The sequence below is a fragment of the Pholcus phalangioides genome, unplaced genomic scaffold (assembly GCF_987345545.1).
Source record: "Pholcus phalangioides strain wild (caught in Gottingen) unplaced genomic scaffold, Ppha-v1.0 ptg000008l_1, whole genome shotgun sequence".
In the NCBI taxonomy this organism is placed as follows: Eukaryota; Metazoa; Arthropoda; class Arachnida; order Araneae; family Pholcidae; genus Pholcus; species Pholcus phalangioides.
This window is the reverse complement of record NW_028301601.1, coordinates 13,341,376-13,358,867: the sequence shown is the minus strand read 5'-3', so window position 1 is coordinate 13,358,867 and position 17,492 is coordinate 13,341,376. Positions and strand designations below refer to the sequence as shown.

General features: G+C 37.3%; 1 protein-coding gene across 2 annotated transcripts in view; it reads right to left on the bottom strand.

The window, feature by feature from the left end:
• Positions 1-351: 351 nt before the first annotated feature.
• The window catches only part of Hr39 (Nuclear hormone receptor FTZ-F1 beta), an 89,520-nt gene continuing 72,379 nt past the window's right edge, over positions 352-17,492 (bottom strand). For both annotated transcript variants that reach the window (XM_089234236.1, XM_089234237.1), the window contains exons 3-10: positions 14,793-15,000; positions 13,888-14,153; positions 13,394-13,736; positions 7,787-8,185; positions 7,364-7,546; positions 5,315-5,568; positions 4,747-4,999; positions 352-2,612 (exon numbers count right to left, since the gene is read on the bottom strand). In XM_089234236.1, the coding sequence (XP_089090362.1) occupies positions 2,368-2,612; positions 4,747-4,999; positions 5,315-5,568; positions 7,364-7,546; positions 7,787-8,185; positions 13,394-13,736; positions 13,888-14,153; positions 14,793-15,000 (2,151 nt within the window). In that variant the 3' untranslated portion in view covers positions 352-2,367. The remainder of the gene's footprint in view (positions 2,613-4,746; positions 5,000-5,314; positions 5,569-7,363; positions 7,547-7,786; positions 8,186-13,393; positions 13,737-13,887; positions 14,154-14,792; positions 15,001-17,492) is intronic.

Genomic DNA, 17,492 nt, shown 5'->3' with positions numbered 1-17,492 from the left:
TAACTGTTATGAAAAGTTATCTAAGGACTCGGCAATGCCAAGGTGAGCCCATTTATTATGATGGCCGTGTGAAAAGCATTTAAAAAAAAAATCAATTAGTCACAAACAGTAGCGATTTTGATCATCCAGTCAATAGACTGGATTATTGTATATCTATTCCTAGCCGCTGCGGTGGTCATAGTGACGGACTCGCATCGCGGGGACCCGGGTTCGAGCCCCACCGTCGCCACAGAGGTGGTCGGCTGAAGTTGGTTTTCTGTGGTTCCCAACTTTGAGGCGCAAGTGCGAGCCGATCTCCCCGTTAAAAAGTCTCGCCACAGAGAGCAACAGTCCTACAAACAGAACAAATATTCAGTTACTACACATCACTCACTTCACTTCTGAGATATAGATGGCAGCACTGAAAAATCATACACAACACTAGATACGCACTCAGACTATTAGGTACACACACTTACACTTCCGGCACAACTCACTAGGTAGTAAATTGCCTATGGCGATATACCTGAGTTGTGCTCGGTTTCAAAAAAAAAAAAATCTATTCCTTATTGTCTATGGGCACAGTAGCCATCAATACTGTAGAAAAGCATACCATGCTAAGTCTTGGTCGAATAAACAGGAGAAGGAAAAAGATTGATTATTTTCATAATGCATTTCATATCTTAGAAACATGCAATTTTCCTCTAAAATGTGTCTGGATCCAAGTTTTAGTTTCAGAAATAATAAGCAATTAAGCTGCAATGACTTTCGTTTCCTCTGAGAAGACACACATGGGTCCTGGGGCAGCTAACTAGATATACAGGCAGCAGAAAGGCCACTAAGGGCTGAAAAGCATTAAAAGGTAATAAATAGCCCACAAGTATTTCGGACAGAATGAAATGTTCCACACAAGACAGAGCAGTCTGACTGATAACCGACAACACAATTTGAAACAACTTAAAAATAATTGCAATATAAAACACCTCTGTGTGGTTGCGTGTGCATTGTGCTGGACTTTCATCATAAGGATCAGGGTTCGAACCCCGTTGATGCACGATTGGGTTGGCCAAAGTTAGTTTTATGCAGTTTTCCAACTTCAATGCATTAATGCAACTGGTTTCCCATCTAAAAACTCTCTCTGCAGAGAGGACAAATACCTACAATATAATTCTTACATAACATGAAAATTCAAGCATTTACCATCTTTACTTCAAAATATGGAATGCAGATAGAAAGCATCAGCAAGAACAAGAAAAAAACAAAATTCTGATAAAATAAAAACGTTAAGGACATGCATATACGCACACATCATATTCCTGCATGCACTGTATCGTTAGAAATTTCGCAGAGGAATGTGTACGAGGTGCATGTATAGCAAGTATAAAACATCAAATCCTTAAAGTTGATTGATACTTGTATTAAAGACGTGAAGTAGGGGGGGTGAAGAATCTCCGACCCGGGAGAGAGATGTGGCCTGCAAAGGGGATGTCATCCAGCCAGACACAAGTGCTCATAAAAAATATATATACTAATCCCCAAATAAAACAATAAGCACAGCAGTATGAAGCCAGCAAGCAGCAACCATCTCAAATATTTGGCCGGTAGACTGAAAAGGTTGTGCATCCCTGATGTAAAGTAACCAAAAGATATAATGAAAGATGACCGCTTAGGAAATTTGAAAATACTGGTAAAAAAAATGTAGGTGTTATTCCTCAACATATCGTTAAAACATCGAAAACTTTCAATTTTACCTGTCAAGAAATATATCTGTTACATTGATAAACATTTTAAAAAATCCCACACACACTTTTTTGTATTAAATAAAATTCACTATAATCAAACATTGCATAGAGCATAGGTGAGCGCAAGATTACAGATATATATATATATGTATATATATCTAAACACTTTTAGATTGCATGCTTCAGTTTCGATTGATATGCTTTGAGAATTACAAATTCTACGCTTGAAATAGCCTGAGAAGTTATCCAGAAAAGTTCGATCAAATATTAGTAAGTAGAGAATCTGGTTTTTCCTTATTATAAAACATTTTTTTGGCGAGTGACACAACAAAACGGTAATATTACTATGTCACTGACACATAGACATACAAAATATACAGAATTGGCACCAAATATCTTCAACCAGCGAACAATTTGGAAAAAAGGAAATAAACTGTTGAATTTGCACAAAAGCACACCAAAATTTTGAGAAAAAAAAAAAGGGAGAGGGGAAAAGCAGTACACGAAGCTGACATGATGTGCAATGAAACAATATGGGTGGGGGAAATACAGATAAAAAGAGAGAGAGAAAAAAAAGAATGTTTGACGAAATCTTTGGGTAGCGGCAGCAGCAGATTGTAGTAGAAACAACAGCAAACTGCGACTATTAGTGGTCCCCACGGAGAAGCTCCATCAACAGGTTAAAGCTTGGCATGTCCCCGGCTCGCTGTTTCGTGGTTAGAGAGTCTTTCCCGACTTGGCACGCACGCTCCAGTTCTGGCAACCTAAGAAGCAGCTCTCCGAACTTGCTGGGATGGTGAGGGTAGTGTGATGACGTGTAAGACTGTAATGCTTCCAGAACACGCTTCTGACATGCACGAACTTTATCCGGCTCCTTCAATCCGTGCGCATCTATGAAAAAAAATGTATTTTAACATATCCAAAGGCCTCAAAGAATTTATTTGTACTATTCAATATTCAAAAGAAAAATAGCACAAAAATAAACATATTTGATCATTTTTTTTGTGTTGTCACACTGCAGTTTTTGCCTAGGAGGGCTAATTAAGATCATGATCTACAATTTCCATCCTGATCATTTTTTTAAAGTGAAACTTCTTTAGGGATGGTGCAAATTTTTCGATCCACAGCAGGTAATTTGAAACAGAGGAATGGAAATGACATAATCTTTCCTTTCCCTCAATGACAAAAGTGAAATAGAACAAAGGAAATATAGTGTAAGCCGCTTTCCTTCTTGTTAAAAAAGATTACTTGAACCATTTTGCGGTTTGTGTCAGACACAGTTTATTACCTTTCCCTACCTCTCATGACCTCGCTGGGATTGTAGAACATCCCCTTTAGAGATGGTAAGATGGGTGATGCACACAGTTTGGAAGAAAAGAAAATTCGGCCAGGGTGGAGTGGGAAGGAGTGTGTATGTTCTCAGGCTTTGGTATCTTGCGACCAGTAAAAGATAGATGTTAGGCCAGATGAACCTAGTCATGTCAAATCAGACTTAAACAACCCATAAGTTTCACTTCTATTGCACGAGATTCTGACACAGATATTTTTCTGTCACACCACAGTTATTCTTCGATTAGAAGGGCTAAGACCATGATCTACAGTTTACTGCAGATTCTGAGCAGCAATGATCAACTTCTTTGTCTCACTGAAAAGTTGTTGTACCAACCAACACTGGCAGGGTGTTGGGATTTCTTGCGATACCAATGTGTTTTGTTGTACCTTCGTGTCTGAAAAGAACTAGTTGTATCCGGTAGAGTAGGTAACTATCTTATCGATTTGGCCTACCATATCACAAATGAAACAAATCAAAGAAATACAGTGCACAACGGTTAATGTGACCACATCAGGGATTCTGGGCTTCTGATAACAACTGATTAATAACTGTGACCATAATGTCCTCGTGTGGGAAACCGGATCCAGCTCCATTTTCAATATAACTGGTAGCAAAATGTTTAATTGCGGTGTTGCATTCCACTGATTCATTTTTGGCAACTTATTATACTGTTCTAAAACTTTAAGGAACTGTGAATCAGGTCAACTGAAGTAACCAAGAACTGAAGCCATTGTGAACACAGTGCAACTTGTACATCAATCATAAAGCTGATGATACTATTATGGCCTGATGAGGACATACATCATGGAGTTTGGAAATATTTGCCGGGAGTGTCACACCTCTTGACCTACTACATGGTCTGCAGGATAACTTTTAGAGAAAAGCGTTCAGTGGGAAAGCATGGGAAGTTCCAAGGCCTTCCATGAGCCATGCATTGAAAACCCTTGTGCTAGTGCAGTGCTTCTCAAAATGGGCATCACAGCTCCTAGGGACCTCGCAGTGAGCTGAAACTATTTAATATGGTCTGTTTAGTGCTTTCAAGGGGTTCTTTCATCGACTCTTACAGGGAGCTGCTAACCGATGGCAGGCCAATGGAACTGTAGATTTTTGGAACTACTGCGCTAGAGGATTGTCATGATAAAACAACGGCCAGCACAAAAACACTAAATTATCCTACTTTTTTTAGAGTTTTTAAGAAAGGCTTTTAACCTTTTGTTTCCCAGACCCTTTGTGCCAATAAGTCCACTGACCCCTTCACAAAATACTGTACATAGTAATGCAAAAATAATCAGTTAATTGTCTCCTCATCCAAGCTAACAGGATGAGGACTTCTCCTAAAGTCCAGGTGTTTTGACAAATTGTCATGATACAGCGGACAAGATAAAACAAAATATAATGGAGTAACTAAACATGGTTTTCATATATGTGAAGATTTTCATTATAAGACTTCCAGAGATATTTCTAGTAATGGCTGGAGATGTGTACATTCAAAAAGAGGCTTCTGGGAAGAAGATAAAATATATATATCTAGCATTTTTGCCACCTTGATACCTTTTAATCATACCCCAAATAATAAGTGCAGAAAGTCTATTTATTATTTTTCAAAAAGATTAAAATAATGAAGAAATATTCAATTTGATCGATATCTACACAACTTAAAAACAAAATATTGGGGGGAAAAGTCAAAATTACCTGATGTTAATAGGATGATAACCTTCAAAGAAACATACTCATACTGATCAACCTCTAACCGACGAAGATGCTCTGTCAAATTCACCATACGCTCAATCACAGGACTCAGACCCATGGCTTGTGCTTGAGAAATAGTAACAGACTTCTCATGGGAAATTCGGATTTCGTTAGGAGTTGCCATCGACCGATAGCAACAACTCAGTAGAAGAAGTTCACACCACGAGTTAATAAGAAGGGCGATTTGGTCATCCATCTAATATTTGAAAGAAAAAAATTGATTTAAAAAAAAAAAACTCGCAATAACAGATACAATAACAGCAGAAGTGGAAACATTCTTGAACAAGAAAATTCAGAATTTCTTCAGATAAAGAAATTTGCTACTACACCACGGGTATGGAATATTTACATAGCTCTAGCCTATTACATGCTTCAATTCATTTTACATAGAAAGATGCCATGATGCTGTGTATAATACACATGCACATATTGTATGAGAAATGATTATTTTAACTACTATAGATGGAAACATATTAAGTTTATTTTCAATGAAAATTTCTCTTGAACCTACCCCGATTTCTCTGAACAAAGGCAAGCTCTTACACCATTTAACAATCTTGTACAACCTGTTGTCTGCAATATTACACAAATTGAGGAAATCCTGATCCCCTTCTGATGGCTTAATGGATGAAGATGACGACCTGGAAGAGTCTCTATCTGAGGTGGTGGTACAATGCCAGAGATGCTCCACCGAGAGGATGTCGTGTATCAAAGATGGGACAGCAGGTTGGTTCTGCTCATCTGGTGAATTGGCCCCTGCTGACTCTGAAAAAAAAAATCACAAGTTTTATTACTTCACCATAAACGGATGATTTTAAAAAGTTACTAGTGCAAAACTATTCTTCAAGCTATATTGTCAATAAACCAATTTCAAAGCTGGGGCGTGTTTGTGATCTTAATACATAGGTCAATGGTAAAAATACTAATTCCAAGAAATCCAATACCAGCACTTTTTTTTATATGAATCTTTCGTGAATATGGAGTCCAAAAGAAAACATAGTATCGCCTTTTTGTTACCCAAGAGAAGCGTTTGTCTGATACTGGGATTAAACATTCTGCACTTTGCAAAGGAGCTATTATGGAGGAAAACCAAATAATACTCAAAGAGATGGAAAGCTCCTTGGACATAGCATTGACAGTGGTTAATAATAGTTTTGCTCCCATATTTTTTTCAGATAGAAAGATTTAAACTATGTAGCTTTGAATTGGCACCAGGAAAAAGGATGAACTTCATCTACCAATAATATACACTCATAAAAAAATAATCCCAAGTTTGGCTCCCTATAAATGAAGAGACACTAGTAGAAAAATTTGCTGCTGTGCAGCCATGTGGTAGTGATGGACTTGCATCACAAGGATTCGGATTCGAACCCTCACCATCCCTTAAAGGGGGGGGGGTGTAGGAATGGTACAGAAAGCCTGAAAAATCATTTTAAAAAAATCTATCTCAAATTGTACTGCTTATACAGGGCCTTAAAGTTGCCGTATAGTTCCTCAAAAATCACCCATAAAATAGATGTATTGAAGTAATATTACATTCCAAATATATAATTACTTTCTTTGTGACTATAGCCAGGGAAAAAATTGTGTTGCTAAAATCAAGGTTAAAAAAATGCAAACGAAAACCAGTTTGACCAATTAATGAAATCACAGTCACACATGATCTGTAACAAACAAAGCGCTATTGTAGTTAATTGGGACATCTCCTAGCATCAATTCAAATTATAAAATGGAAAAAAAATGACAGCCTATGTGCAAAGTCAATTCTGAATTTCTATCTTCACAATAGCTGCAGTAATGAATGTCTATAAAATTCCTTGCATACATGCAAAGCGTCTTATAGATGTGCATATATATGCAAAGCTACACATTTAAAAGTTAAAAGAAATAGGAACAATTAAGAATCCCAATATCCGCTTATCCAATCATGCCAAAATACAGTGATATTGCTTCATTAAATTTATTTATGTACTTAATTATAAATTATGCTAATACAGTGATACCTCGGCCAATGAAGCTTTCTTTTGCGATTCTTTAATCTTGCTAATTAATGCACATTGGTCTAACAAAAATTTTATACAATATGGATAGAAAATACAGTATTCAATTTCTTTCCTATTAATGTATAGAAATGGGATAAGACTAGAAAAAATTATCTACTTAATCAGTTTATCCACTTATCTAGTATCTGCTAACAGAGGTAACTCTCTAAGAGGTAATAAAATTCAGCTGTTGTGGACAAGCCTTGCATTACAAGTATCATAACATAGCTATTTCATACTAAATTACCATGAAAATTTCAGAAATTCTTTGATAAAGAAAAAGTCAGAAATCAACCGCAAGTAAAAAATGGGAAAATTATTTCCGAGAAAGAGCACTGGCCAGAAAGAATAATAAACTATACCAATGATAAATTACAAAACACCACATCGTATCGAAATACAGAATATTAAATTTAGACCAATAGATTTCCTTTTAGAGCATAATAAAGAAACATTGTACTTCAACTTAATTATTTTATCCATCATCTAATGTTTAAAAATAATAATAAAATAATAACCTTTAGAAGACCTTGATGACGAGGTATCTGGCTTCCCATGATAATCGCCCGTCAAAGACGATGGAGAAATACTGATCTCACCACTGTATGGAATTCTGCCTTCATCACCTAATGATGTTGCAGGCAAAGTGTAAGAGCACTGGTATGTACTACGACCACCCCTTGTCCTATCTTCCCGTATGGCTGAGAAAATGATGCAAGAGAAAAAAGTCACGGACACATAAAATAATAGAATGAAAATTTCAAATTTTTAAAAATTAATGCTGTAAATAGAGAATTTGATAAATTTATTGCAAATAGAACAGACTCTATCTGATGCATTTATACATATATATATATTTCTATTCTGAGACAAGAATTATTTAATCCACGGATGATAAGACATATATACAGTAAACCAATGAATTTGTGAGACCAATTTACCTTCCAGTTTCATTCCCATGCGTAAGCACTTATTGAAACGGCATGCAGGACATTTTTTCCTTGTACTGATGGCAACATGACAATTAGCACCACGTAGACACACATAATTCTTTTTGTTTTGAACTGTCCTTTTGAAGAATCCTTTACAACTTTCGCAAGAGAATATACCATAGTGAAAGCCAGATATTCTGTCCCCACATATGGGACAAGGACCACTCAGCAACTGTTGCCTGGAGATTCCAGGTGGTCCACCAAGGCCCAAAGGATTCTGGGAAAGATCGTTAAGGAATTGTAACCTACTCTCATCTATACTCTCACTGGACGGTCTCCTAGTCGGACTGGAAAAGTCACTAGCATTTGATTCGTCAGAGGCACTGGAAGCAACAGAGGCACTGGATGCTAAAGTGTAAGGAAAAATGAAATCAGAAAATAATAGTCACAAGTGAGACAATCTGCCAGTAATCCAAGTTACAAGCAAAGAAAAAAAAATTTCGCTAAAAATAATTTGAGTTCCGAGCAAATACAGAGAGTATTTGCTAGTAGATGCCACTAATTGGGATCGTGGGCAATTTTATCATCTAGACATTTTGATATCACTTGCACAAAGTATGGACCAGTCATAACTTGGAGAACATGGAGAATTCTAACATGGGAGCTTGGGCCAGGGCCATAAGTAGGATTTTTCCACCCCAGCAACTTCAACATTTGTGGAAAATTTTATAACAGTATTCTCTCTCCTCTCTCTCTTTGTTCCCCCTTAAAACTACCGTCCCCTAAATTTTTCTGCCTGGGACAGTTGCCCCCCTCTAGTTCCAGCCCTTGGACACTCCAAGCCAATCAATGAGTGACTGGTTATTGGTCTCTACTAGGCAATATATTTATCTTGTATGCAAATATATATTCTGCATGGAATAACAATGCGCTTACCATGCTCATCATAATTGCTTATACAAATTTCAATATCAAAGTATGTAAAACAGATTAAAGAGATATTTTTATAAAAAAAAGTCTGATGGGGGATACTTGTATCATAAAAAAACTGCAACCAGCAGATTGACCTTGTAGCTCATGATACCATCATTCTTACAAATTACTTGTCACTGCACTGACATACAGCAAGACTATGAATAAAGCTTTGAGAAAAAATAAAATTTTGACATCGTTTATCTTGATTTCAAGAAAGCATTTAATCATGTCTAACGGCAAATTCTTGAAACATTTACGTGAGATTGGGGCAACTTGCTGAATTGGATAGAATCATGGTTGCGAGATAGATCACAGCAGGTTATGGTGAACAGGAAATTTTCTGACTTCAAAGGTGTTAAAAAGAAGTGTCCCTGGTCCCCGTCTTTTTACACTTTTTATCGATAAGCTTGAACAAGGTATCGATGAGATTGTGAGCAAATTAATAGGTGACATGAAGCTTATGGGGGTAGTTGGGAATCAAAGCGAAAGGGAGAGGCTAAAAAAAAAACTTGAATATTATTGCAGCATGGGCTAATGACTGGAACATGACCTTTATTTATTTAAAAATACAAACTACAGGCAAAAGCCCAGTTACAGTTTGCATATATCAATACAAGATAAAGATAAAAACACATGTATAAACAGAATAAAAATTTAAAAATATACATCATCAGTAATACTGCATCTTAGAAATCGATACAATGGAGAATTTTTCAAAACATTAGAAGGATATGGAGGAACATAAAAAAGATTACGGCATCTAAGATTGATTTGTGGGCAATAAAAAGTAATAAGGTTTAGAATATCAGGTGGATCAATATCAAAGTGAAGAATTTTTACAAAAAACCTAGCAAGGTCCTGGAGACGGCGAGTTTCAATGGAATCATAACTGAACGATGAGCAAAGTATTTCATTTAGCATTTACAAGTGCATGGTTTCTCATTCTGGCTTGAACAAACCACGTTTCACTTATACATTGAATGGTGATGGTGTCATTCTGGATGCAATTAGGATCATAAATTCGGGAATGCTCATCGACAAGCATCTTAGGTTTTCTGAACATTGTTCAGAAGTGGTTAAAAAGCATATAGAATGCTTGGTTTCATTCTCAAAAAGGTTTTCTCATGTTCTCCTAAAGTTATCCATCCACTTTTCCGGTTCTTGTTTCATCCTGGATCGGAGCATAGGTGGAGATAGGCGCGATGATTGCTGGAGGGCATGATGATGATGTTAATTCATATATACGCAAATACATTAGATCAGTCTGCTTTACCTTTGATGCTGAGGGGGGCATTGCCCCCGCATCTCCGCCCATGGATTGGAGTATGCCATGCCATTAGGTTTTGAAGACCATACTTACAGAGACACATTGACTTGGTCAAGGGGGTGCAGAGAAAAGCTGCGAGTGCTCTTGATGGCACATGAGGCTTAAAGCTATGAAGATAGACTTGACATTTTGAAATGTTTACATTGGAAAAGTGCAAGTGTGGAGGATATGATTGAAGTATTTAAAATTTTCAACGGGATGGATAAAATGGACAATAATTATTAATACATTGCTAATCAACTGCTTCGACAAGGGGACACCAGTATCGATTAGGAAGGGACAATTTTAGGTTGTAGTATCGCAGGGAGTTGTTCTCTAATAGGATAGTGAATAAATGGAATAGCTTACGTCAGCACTAGAGGGAGGAGGGGGACGCAATTTCTAACGACTGCACGATAAACATATTGGGATAAATCTAGAAGCTATCCATACTTAGATGAGACAACCATAATTTTTTAATGGGCAGTATATTTTTGTTTTATCATAATTATTGGTTTTTTATTGCTCTTATTTGGTTGCTGTATCTTTTATATACGTTTAGCTATACATTCGACATCCATATTTTTTATGGGCATCTTTTTCCAGACACCTCATACCTCGTAGGATATTTTGTCTGTTATGACATTTGAATTTGTATAAGACTTGGTTTTTTGGTCTTATTTGAAGCTCTTAAGACATTTTTCCTCCAGAGCTTCAAATAAGACCAAAGCTAGATCAGAAAGGTCTAACATGAATTTCACCACACTAAAACATTCTGAAAACGAGACAGAATTAATGAACCTATTTGGTAGGAAAAGTATCAAGCTCTTGAAAAATTTTCTACTTTAAAAACACACATTTTTTGTTAGTCATTTAAATTGTCTTTGATTCATGATGAGATCTGATGCACAAAAATACTTTTGATTGTGATCCCTATATTGCAAAATTATAGCTAATCTAGTCTTTGTAGATTTTTCATGGATTCAAATGTCTGATCTGAGGATAGAAATTTCTGCCCCCTAAAGAGAGAATGTTTTGCATTGATCTGCAATGAAAAATCTCAACTGACTAAAAATGTTCTGCTATAAAAGTTCCCTGTGGTTCCCAACTTTGAAGCGTGAACAGGGCATAAAATCTCCCCAGAGAGAGCAACAGGCCCACAACGATAAAATCATTCAACAATTACACTTCACTCATAGTTAGAAAATTTGATGACAGATGGCAGCACTACACATAACAAGCATTACACAGAAGAAAACTTCACATTAGATTCACAACACCTACATGCATATTCTCACATGTACCACTTCGTTAGAAGTTCTGCAGAGGAATGTGGACAAGGTGCATATGTAGTTTAGTAGAAGTTCCTATTGCTCCCTAGTGTTTTCTACACTATTCTTGAAATTTTCCGAGATTGTTCTGCAGCTGCACTGTTTGTTCTGTGATGAATGTTGCAGTTTTTGGCATATTGTGCTTACCGATTTCAGTCATGTCTTTAAGTATGCACATGATCTGGACAAATCTATCGTCTGACATGCCCAGTAAAAAAAAAATTTTGAACCACATGCCAGACAGTAGCATATGCAATACCGAATTCAGACACGCATCATTCTATTAATTTAAACAACCACCAAGTACTGAAGGTACTAACTGATCAAGATGCTTGAGTAGCCCCCCAAAAAAATATATTCATGAATAAACAACGTAATGAACGCCCTTGAATTTTTATATGCACAAGATATAGCAACCATACCCCCCCAAATGCTTTCCTTGTCTTAATGCCTTGACTTAAAAAAACTTCAACGACTTGATCTCACCATTATACAGTAAGACCTCACTCAGTATGACATCTATTATTTTAAAGTATAAACTCTTCTATAACATCAGTTATAGTGTACGAAATACAGAAGAAACAGACTCGTCGAATTTGCAGAGAGTGAACAGTTATGCATCATGAATTCATTTTTTAAGAAGGAACCCCAAAGTGGACCTGGAAAAGCCCAACTAGAGGAAGTGATCATCAACTGGCGAGATGTAGAATAATGCTTAACATTAGAATGGAAAGAGTAAAACTTATCAAAAATACAAAAACTGTCATTGATATGGCAAATCTTCAAGAGCATTGATATAAATTCGACATTGTTATTATCAGCAGTAATCCAGATGAACTAGAAGAAATAATACAAGAGCTGGAGAAAGCAAGTATTCAGGTGCGTTTGAAAATGAATCTGCCAAAGACTAAAGTTATATTCAACTCCTTTGCGCAACAACAACACAGATATAGAAGAAATAGAAAGCTATGTATACATGGGAAAATAAATTACTATGGACAACAAAATCATATTAATGAAATAAACTGAAGGATCAGGATTGGGTGGAGTACTTTTGGCAAAACTAATTCTGAACAGCCACATGCTATTATGCCTGAAAAGAAAAGTGTTTAACCAGTGTGTGCTCCCAGCACTGACTCATGGAGCTGAAACATGAGCATTCACAAGCAGGACGATACAAAGGCTACAGACAACACAAAAGGAGCATCAAAAGATTTATGTTAGACATCACAAGAAGAGACAGAAAACAAATCACTTGGATAAGAAGCCACACAAAGGTATATGATATCGTGGAAAGAATTAAATGTTTAAAATGGAAATGGGCTGGACATATTGCAAGACTGCAGGACAACAGGTGGATCACAAGTATTCTGGGTTGGTACCCCCGTGGTGTTAAACATCCGAGAAGGTGTCCCCACACAGGCCCGTCATTTGGGGGGTCAGGGGGGGCTGTTGCCCCTATCTTTTAAAAATACACTAAAAATGATATATATATATATTACACAAATATATATATACATACATTGAGTACATGTTCTTTGCCCCCCCCCCCTCCCCCCGGAAAAAGTTGAAATGACAGCCCTGTGTCCCCACACAAGATGGATCGATGAGATCAAAAAAGTAGCTGGAGTCAACTGGATGGCTAAAGCATCAGACAGAGCAGAATGGAAAAATTTAGAGACCTTTGTCCTGCAGTGGATTGAAAATGGTTGTTGATGATGATGAACATTCATTTTTAAAAATCCTAGTCAGCAAAATCAACAAATTAGGCTTACTCATTAGTAAGTCACCCAGCTTATGAAGTACTGTTTATTCTGTTCCCAGGTGTAGCTTTGTAGCTGAAGTCTGACTATACTATATACATCCAACAATGAATTTTTTTTTCATGTACAGTCCAATGGCAATGGAGAATGTTGTTAGGTAGATTTCAACCACTATAGTTCTTAATTGAAAAAAAAACATGCACAAAGAAATTACACAACCACAACAAAGATTAATACGTACTAGTTGATCGAGCATCAGGAGTTGGATGTTGGGAAAGAGGAGAAACTTGATTCACCCTGGTCTCTATACTTAGGTGATCTGGCGTCGTTGCTATACACTGGTATGGTTGACTGATGACATTTGAACCTTCCGTCGATGAAGACTGATCTGGTGTACTGCAAGTACTACTGTGGATCAAACCAGGTGAAACAGAGACGCTATAAGGTCGATGGCGAGACATGGAAGAACTGCTGAGGTTACCGGGACTTCTAGCTGGGGAAAATCCATCTATATCCCCTCGTCTACTCTGACTGGGACTTTGAGATGGGGAGAAAACTGCGCCCTCAACCGAAACATGCCTAGCCTGAAATTTTTCAAAATAGCATAACATATTTGGAAATGGAGCGATATCATAAAACATTGAACAGATAAAACTATAAATATCAACATCACAACAACAAAAGTATAGTTTCGAAGTGAAAAAAAACCATCAACAAACTGATAATCAAATTTACCTGTAGAGGACTACCAGTAGGTGAACAAGCTGATCCATCACTGCTGTTTCCAGGGGTATGTCGAGATAACACTGGGCTCTGAGTATGGGAGTAGATGGAAGAGGCACTGCTGACATATCGGCCCATTAGTGGGCTTTGGCTCGGAGAATAAGATGAGCGAGAACTGGAACTGCTAGTTGGACGGGCAAGAATAGGGCTGGGTGTCTGACTGTAGGGGCCACTATAACCAATTATGTTTCGACTATGATGATTTCCTAATGGAGATTCTTAAAAAATATGTACATATTTATTTCAACAAACTAAAAGTTATTCATTTAATATATCATATATATATTTGTCAAACACAAAAATTCCAGACACAAGTTTCATATTTATGTAATTATTATACACATTTCATAGCTGCCAACTTTTGAAATGAAAATTCGGGAGATTTTCGCGCGGACCACACAAGTGCAAAATATTAATTTTCATACTCTAAATTTTAGTCCACAAGATTATATTCCATAGCAAAACTATGTTACCGCATAGTTTCCGATGAGAGCAATACATAACTGAATTTACTCATTTATTCACATTCTTAAAATTTCTACCGACCCTGGGCCTAACTGATAATTATCAGCTTCAATCTTCTATTCCTGCTTATAAATGGCTTTTCACTTTCTATGCTTGTCGATATTAACCAAAAAGTATGAAAAAAACCCCCAAATATTGTGTCTTCATCGAAATGTATGAATTTGTTACAATCAAATCATTTTCAAATAAGTATTGAGGTTCTTTAAATCAAGTTAATTGATTTTTCACTTAATGAATGAAAAATTAATGAAATCACAATCAAGAAACAGAGCATTTTTATTATTACAAACATCAAGAGCATTATGCAAAATAATAATACTCTGGAAACTTACCGTAAAGTATGGTATGAGCAGTGGGAGGACGATCATTGGAATGGCCACCAACATAGATAGAAGGTGAAGGAGACTTGATAAGGTTCACTGTGGTGTGAGAAGATGCTGAAGACATATTCGGACTTGCACAAATACTGCCATGACTGCCACTTCTCACAGTTACATTAATATCACTGCTCGGCTCACTGTTTGGTTCACTTCTCACATTCTAGGGAAAAAACAATGGTTTCGTTAAGCTAATCACTTAACTCAGAATTTCTTAGTTTGGGGAAAAAAAATCAAAAGAATTCTGACAATTTATATTATTTATAAAAACTAGATATGAATAAGTAAAATATGTTCAGTTTGTGATTCTCCAAATTCTATATCAAGATCTAAGCCATTGGAGTGCAGCATCCTGGTTTCATACAAGGTTATAGAAGGGGATTTTTAACCATGCCTTCACCTGCTACCATCTCTGCCTTCAGCCAGTTCACAGTTTCTGATACAATTATTTGCAAACGATTTGAAGATGATTTCAGTGAACATGGAATTCCAGGCTTTGATGTACCTACCGGCATAGTGCTTGGTATGATCCGGGCACCAGGTCACCATGGCAGATAAAAATATGGTATTGGCACAAAAAGTTTCTATGGGTGATTATTAAATTGTTGTCTGGGGACTAGAAATGTAAATTCTTGGTAAAATTTTTTTGGCTACTTTTAAAGATGATTTTGCACATGGAAGTCCCTGTTCATCAATAGGATGTACCCACATACGTCTATCCCTCCATTTCCTTCTGATATAAAGGAGATATAGCAACTTTAACTGCCTACGTGTTAGCTTCAATGTGCCTACTACGTCAAAAATATAAGACTCTTCTTAAAAAATAACACACTATAAATATAGCATTCATTTCTTTGAATCCACTACAAAGTTGTTGTCCCTGCTAATAGGTCAAGGTTTCTTGATTTTCATTATGATTCGGCACCTCAGATGCCAAATTTCGTCAGCTGGGTCAGGAAATGAGTTCAATTGTTGTCTGGGGACTACAAATGTTAAAATTCTCGGTAATAATTTTTTGGAGAATATTATTGAAGTTATTGTAGAGAATTATTTGAAAATATCCTCTGAAAGAAAGTATACCTTTTGGATAAGATAATAGACATAAGAAAAACATAAGTATATTGAAAATGTGATTAAACAACAGCTAGACGTGTTTTGGAACTGTGAGAAGTTCCTTCTTCAGTAGCATAGAGAAAAAGACAGAAAATATATAACCCCATATACACTGGTGTAATAAATTAAGAGAATTTGCAGACTTGGTCAATTATCTCTAGAACTTCTGTACTGATTTTAATGAAATTTGATATGTACATACATTGATACAATACAAAACAAATAACCATTCAATAATTGTAATACACAAGCATGATCGTGTGTAACACTCGTTGGAGTCGGAAGGTATGAAACAGCGGTTGCAGAATAAACAAAAAAAATGGGTTAATAGGGGGTATGGTCCCCTCTTACAGATATACAGGTCTCGCAGCGTGATTTCATACTTGCAGTTTATCATTTCCTGTGGCAATTGGTCCCACTCGTTCAGCAACGCTGTTTTCATTCCCTGGATGGTTCCCGGAGGGGGTTTGCGAGTTGCAATTGCCCTCCCGAGAGCATCTCAGACATGCTCTAAAGGGTTAAGGTCTGGAGATCTGGCTGGCCAATCCATCCGGCGAATATCCTCACTCTCTAGAAAATCGTCGAGCAGAAGCGCTCTATGTGGTCTCGCGTTATCATCCATTAAAATGAACTCAGGGCCAACTGCACCCCTGAAAAGGCGAACATAGGGCTCCAAGACCTCATCCCTCTACCTCACACCAGTCACAGTGCCTCTTTCAAAGACACAGAGAGGTGTGCGGCCATCCAACATGATGCCTTCCCAGACCATTAAAACTCCTCCGTCATAATGGTCGATTTCGCTGACATTGGAGGGTAGGTAGCGGGTCCCTGGTTCTCTCCATATGAACGTACGGTGAGAATCGGTGCTTAGGCTGAACCGGGTCATCATCTGTGAAGAGAACGGTCGCCCATTGATTCATACTCTAATCTCTATGCTCTCTGCACCATGATAAACAGATTCTCCTGTCCGTAGAAGTGAGCGGGACGCAAACAGCAGGTCTTCTTGCAAACAACCCTCTCTCACGAAGTCTTTTGGAAACAGTCACCCTTGATACACTGGTTCCTGTGGCTGCATACAAGTCACGAGAGAACTGAGAAGCTGTAGCACTCCTGTTATGCCTCGCTATAATCAACAAATGGCGATCTTTTCTGGCCGTCATGGCTCTTGGATGGACGACCTTGCCCAGGCTTTCTCTCGATGGATCCGGTATCCTGGAACTGTTTCCATAAGTTACACACGACGCTGGGTGTTAAATTGAACTCTCTAAAAATCTGGACTTGAGATTGGCCTGCTTCTAGCCTCCCCACAATTCGACACTTCATTCCATCATCTAAACGTTGGTGTTCACTCATTTTTACTGTTACAATTTGAAATTAACCGATTGCTGCAAAATAACACCAAGAAAATCGCAGAGGTGTGCTAGGGAACGAAATGCGTTTCAGCTTATAAAGCCTCTTTCTCTACTGGCTCCGCCTACACACACGTGTAAGCTTACGTATTTGACGTACAAGATTTGCATTTTTGTCTAGAAGCAGTGGTTT